General features: G+C 36.9%; 1 protein-coding gene across 4 annotated transcripts; it reads left to right on the plus strand.

The window, feature by feature from the left end:
* The first annotated feature begins 747 nt into the window (after nt 1-747).
* Nucleotides 748-5666, plus strand: LOC132189162 (Ribonuclease P protein subunit P38-like protein). Of its 4 annotated transcripts, XM_059603757.2 has the most exons (5): nt 748-814; nt 919-1098; nt 2313-3554; nt 3759-4681; nt 4924-5666. In XM_059603757.2, exons 3-5 carry the CDS (start codon nt 2333-2335, stop codon nt 5266-5268), a joined length of 2490 nt encoding a protein of 829 aa, XP_059459740.2. In that variant the 5' UTR covers nt 748-814; nt 919-1098; nt 2313-2332; the 3' UTR covers nt 5269-5666. The 4 variants fall into 4 exon arrangements, with proteins under 4 accessions (XP_059459740.2, XP_059459733.2, XP_059459749.2 ...); XM_059603750.2 differs by lacking the exon at nt 748-814 and having other exon boundaries at nt 859-1098; XM_059603766.2 differs by lacking the exons at nt 748-814; nt 919-1098 and adding an exon at nt 1589-2068.
* Nucleotides 5667-6000: the final 334 nt, after the last annotated feature.

Consider the following 6000-nt stretch of genomic DNA (forward strand, 5'->3'; position numbering starts at 1 on the left):
AAACTGGAATCAAGGAGACTGGCCAGGCAACTGGCGTGGGACCTAGGTAGCATTCCATCATTTATTACAGATACATGTTGAGAACATGGGCTGCAACCCCAGATGTTCACATTTGATTGTGACCTTGGATTATGCTCTCTTCTTTCTGTTATGTACGTGTAATTTCGTGTCTTCTGCAATTCTTCTCAATCAGTGTACGGAGAGAGAGAGAGAGGATGGGCTGTGACCACAAAAGATTTACCATTTGCTCTTATAACATTTATAAGAGTAGAGTCAAATATTAGTTTTATCTAAAATGATTTTTTAAATGTTTAAATTTTTTTTATATTAAATTAGCTAAAAATAAAATAAAATAGATATTTGATTTAAAAATTTTAAAAAAAAAGTTAAATGTAACAATACTTTTTTAGAGAGTCATTTTATTTTTTATTGTTTTTTTTATTTATTTTCTCATTTTCTTAAATTTTTTCCTATTTTTTCTTTTGCATGTTCTTTTTTTTTTTTTCAAAATTTTTATAATTTTTTCTCTAAGATGTTCATTTTTTTCTAAAACTTTTATCACTTTTAATAATATTAAATGATATAAATAAAAATATAACTAATTAAATGTAAAAGACCTTTAAAAATTCATTACATAAACTAGATAAAGTGGTTTTAAAAAGTAATTTTGCATCAAAATTTAGATTCTCGATTGAGAATGCTCTTATTGTGTGTGGCTCTCACGAGAGAGAGATTGATTGGGATACACTCAAATGAATCATGGATGACGAGGTCCTGATTCCAAGGCCAGATCTTGGAATATAAAAAGCAAAATGTGGGTGCCCCATCGGCCTTCTTAATAATTGGTTATAGCTCTGTTTTTCAGCAAGACGAATTTTTTTCTGTATACTCTTTCTTGAACAAGTTCCTGCTTTACAGGTCTCAGCCAAGGAAGCAGTTGGAGAGAGGCCAATCTTTTCTGGACCATGAAGATCTGGTCTCTTAGGTGGCACCATAATGGTGATTGTGAACTGACAGTGATTTTCTTGATTGCTCCCTTATATTCCCCACACAAAATGCTCCTCAGAGATAATGACTCACAAGGAGTAGTTTTTACAGGTATATTATATATGCATGTTGACATGTTGTTGGGGGAAAAAAGGTTATATTTTTCTGGTTTTTGTTTATAAATTGACAAATGGGTGTTGGTAATGGTGAGTATTATTTCTGAGGGATGCTTTGGTTATGAACTTTTTACTTGCATATTCACTGACCCACAAAAATAAAAGGAACTCTATATCTACTTGCGATTATAGGTGGTGCAATTGTACAATGACAGGGATAATGTGGTCCAGGTTGAGCTATTAATCAATTTGATCTTGTTTTGGACTAAATGTGATATTTCGATGTCATCCATGATTAAGATTGACTTTTTAGAGGTTATAGTAAGCGGTGCAATCAACGTTGTCAATTATACCTTTCACACTCTTATCAAAAGAACCAAAAAATTAGAAATAAAATACAATTGAAAGTATTTTATGCAGAATAGTTTAATACAGGTCAGAGGCTAGCCACTCTGGAAAAATACAATTTTTTGAGAACTGTTTGATAGAGATTTGCTTCATTTTTTCTTCCATATCTCTTTCTTGTAATTAATGGTGACAAGCAACAACCAGGAATTTTGTGCTACAGCTTCCTAAAATGCTCGTGTGATCATGACCATGAGCTGAAGAGGAAAGAGGAGAAGAAAAGTATGTGGGAAGAGAAAAGAAGAGCAAGTGGGGCTAATAGGGCCAGTCTTTCACTGAAAACCAGGGAACTATATTCATATTTTTTATGCAGCACTTTCTAACTGCATTTGCGTTGTTCCACACACGTGGTAACCCATGCTTTTGGCATTGATTAGCCGTTTGTAATGGATATCTAGCTTCCACATCACACTTACAGTAAAAATGTTATGATTTGTGTGGCTTATGCCTTTGGATCTCCATTGAGACACTGCTCCTTTTAAGCTACAATTTGGACCCCAAGTAGATTTTGTGCTCTCTTGTTTTGAGTTCAAGAAGCCTTAATTAAACCTGTTATTTCTGTAAGTCTTGTATTGCTTTAGATTTGTAATGGGTATTATAGTTTCTCAATTTTTGAGGTGTTAATTAATGTAATCATTTGTTCTATGCATATTTGTTTCTCAAATTATTGAAATGTTTTTGTTATATTTGGTTATGTAGGCTCTTTTTTCTCTTTTCAATTTATTACTGTGAAAATTCTTCAAGCTCTTCTAGAGAAGACTAGGAATTTCAAGTGTATTCTGACTCTTAATTCTCTTTGCAAAGGAGAAACAGCAAGTTCCTGAATGATGGATGAGAAGCAAATCTCCGGTTTGTGTTCAATTGAATCTGAAAAGAAGAGTGATAGCTTGTATCCAATGTGTTTTGGTGTTTCTTGTGCATTCTTTGCCCTCCAACTCCTGTCGAAACCTGAAGTGGAAGATGAAAGATGGTCCGAAGTATGTGATAAACTTCTTCAAGGAAGTGCCCAACTCCTGGGGTTGCTTGTGTGGAAGGTTCAGAGAGAAGGAACAAGCGGGGGAAAGTGTGAGCTTCTCCATAAACTTGAAACTGCTGAGAGGGAGATCGAAGAGTTGAAAAAAATGAGACATGAAGACGCAAAAGCCAATGAGAAAGTTGTGAGCATCTTTGCTGCACAAGAGCAGAGCTGGTTGAATGAAAGGAAGATGCTCCGGCAGCAGATTGGGGCTCTTATGAGGGAATTGAGGGTCCTTGAGAGAAAGAGGGACGAAGCTATTTCTGAATTGAATCAGAAGGTGGAGGAATTGGAGGATATGGTGCAGTGTAAGGATAAGGTGTTGGAGGAAGAGAAGCAGAAGAAGGGGGAGTTAGAAGAAGTGCTGAAAGAGGCTGAAAATGTTGTGGAAGAATTAAGAGAAACTGCAAAGCGTGAAGCCCAAGAGCACTCTTCTGACCTTTGGAGGCACAAAACGGCCTTCATTGAAGTTGTGTCAACCCAACGGCAGCTGGAAGCTGAGATGGGCCGCCTACTCAGGCAAGTTGAAGCTAAAAACCATGATCTTGATGTAGTCTTAGAGCAGAAGGAAAAGGCAGTGTTGATGGCTCAAAAACTGTCCCTGGAAATGGTAAAAATGCATAAGGATTTGGAACAGAAAGACAAAATTCTGTCAGCAATGCTTAGGAAGTCCAAGCTGGATACAGCAGAGAAGCAAATGCTTTTAAAGGAAATAAAATTATCAAAGGCTAAGAGAAAACAAGCTGAAATAGAAACAGAAAGGTGGAGGGCAGTATCAGAGTCTAGACATGAGAGACATTCATTAAGAAGTATGTTGGCTAACCAAATCAATTCAAAACCTGATGTTTACACAGGTGCAAAAGGGGTGCATCCCAATGCAACTGGGTCGTCGCACGTTGGAAAGACGAGATCACAGTCAACTGATCATGTTTTGGAGTATGGGCATCTTGGGCTTAAAAAGGACAGAAAGGAGCTCGATCTTCTTTCTTCACTCTCTGATCACTATCCACTGGAAGAGAATGAGGAATTACGTAAGAAAAAAGTTCCCACTTTCCTTTTTGGTTTAACATGAATGATCTCACCAACATTAGTAATAGCTATTTATGTGCACACACACACACAAACATATAAATATGTTTCCTTTATAAAAAACAATCACAATGCTTAAATTCCTGATCTTGAATCTGCACTATATTTTTTCTTTTCTTAATAATGTCTCATTCTTGATTTTGAAGCTATCACAACTGATATGAAGCGGTTGGAAGGTTGGGTACGCACAGAAGCTGAAAAGTATGCAACTTCAATTCAGCAGAGGCATCACTTAGAACTAGATGCTTTTGCAGAACAAATGAGAATCAAAGATGAGAAATTGGAGGCATTCCGTTGGCAGTTGCTGAGCATGGAACTAGAATCAAAGCGGCTGGAGTCTCAGGTTGAGGGACTGAACGAGGATATGTCACAGCTCAGACATTACAATATGAAATTGGAAGCCTTGTTACTGGAAAGAGAAGAAGAATTAACTTTCTTAAAAGAGCAATTAGCATCACAATTGACGTCCCTAAATCGCCAGCAGACGTTGTTAAATTCATCTTCTCATATTCCAGCATTAGCCCATGATGCAATCTGTTTTGAAGGCAAGATCATAAAGGGAAAACCATGGGCGAGAGAACAAGAAACGAAGACAACAAGTTTGGTGGATAAGTATCAAGAGGAAGATGCTCGGAGAGAAGAAGAAACTCCATCCTTTAACCAGTTCAAAGATGTAGGTTTAATGCCCCAATCTTTTGAACAAGAATTAGAAGATGATGAGGATATTGCCAATGAGGGCCCTGTCCTGGAGGGAGGTACAAGTCCAGTGGAGGTTGATACTACTGAAAAGTTAGTGTCACCTAGCCAGCCCATGAGTAAGACAAACAATTCTCCATGGAGGATCGATCTTTGTGCTCTTGGAGTTTCTTACAAGATCAAAAGGCTAAAGCAGCAACTTTTTATGCTGGAGAGGTTGGCAGGAAAGCAAGAAAGTGTTGAAGATACAGAAAGCAATGATAATGGGCAAATTGAGATAAAGGGCTTCATTTCATTAATGTCTTTGCTGAATAAACAAGTTGGCAGGTACCAGTCCCTTCAAGGGAAGGCAGATGACCTTAGCAGACGGATGGTAAGTTTAGATTAATTCAGTGAAATTTCAAGTTTTAAGAAAGATATGACATTGTATTGACTTTTTCCAATTCAGTGCTTTCAATACTTTGATATTTGCAAAATTTAACCGTCTCTATAAAATATTGGAAAGCTTTTGAAATATGGGTGCTTCAGTTTGAGTTCAATTGGGACTCAACTGATATCGAAATTTAATTGACATTGGTCCTTGCTTACTTATTTTTTCTTGTTTGTTACTTTCAGCATGAGAATGATCTAAATATAAATCATGGAGTTTCTGGTATAGCAAAAACAAAGGCAGAAACTAAAGCACTTGAACAGTTCCTGGAGGAAACGTTTCAGCTGCAGAGATATATCGTTGCAACAGGACAGAAATTGATGGAAATTCAATCCAGGGCTGCTTCTGGATTTGTTGGGGTCGCCCAAGAACTGAACAAGACTGCTAGCTTTGACATGAAGAGCTTTGCTGATAGTGTTAGAACTCTTTTTCAGGAAGTTCAGAGGGGCCTTGAAGTTCGAATATCTCGAATTATTGGAGATCTTGAGGGAACCCTGGCTTGTGAGGGGATGATACATTTGAGGAGGTAGTGATGGGAACCAAAAAGGTTAAGATGAGGTTCAATTATGGTCATGAAGTGGCTTTCAAATGATTCTGCTTATGTCTATAGTTAAATTTGTACAGAAAAAAATAAAATAAAATAAAAACACTCAAAATAGTTTTAATGCTATAGAAATGATCCTGAACTCATATTTTGTTCTTAGTGCTAGGAGGGAAATAAGGATTACTTCTACGTAAACATCCTATCCTGTCTTTGTGGGGATGTGCATGTGTTACGCAACCCTAGACAAACTTGATATACTCAACCTTGGACATGTTTTCTTCATCTTTACATTCACTGTGTTAGGCCTCTGGTGCTTGGATCTGGATTTGGATAGGGTCTCACATTCAAAAGTGTAAAATAAACCTATCCCTAGATTAATCGATTCAATCTCACACTTTAGTTCTCATTGATACCTTTAGTGGAGCCGAGTTATGCTATACTTCAGTTGAACTTGAGAGAATATTTGCGGTTTTCATCGTTTAAGTTCCTCTTGTGCTACTTCTAATCGTAGGTGTTACTATAGTCACGTTCATATAGAACCATTTTAGTTAGGAAAAAAAAAAGGTGCTATTATTTATTTGGCAATAAACAATAAAAATGATTTTTCCTATACAATATATTATACAAGGGAATAGATTTTGTTTGGCTCTTTAGCTTTTGGCCTTTTGCTGTTGGGGGGGGGGGGAGGTTGGGATTATTAACTCATGACACGACATGT

Source organism: Corylus avellana, chromosome 2 (assembly GCF_965113065.1).
Source record: "Corylus avellana chromosome 2, dhCorAvel1.hap1.2, whole genome shotgun sequence".
NCBI lineage: Eukaryota > Viridiplantae > Streptophyta > Magnoliopsida > Fagales > Betulaceae > Corylus > Corylus avellana.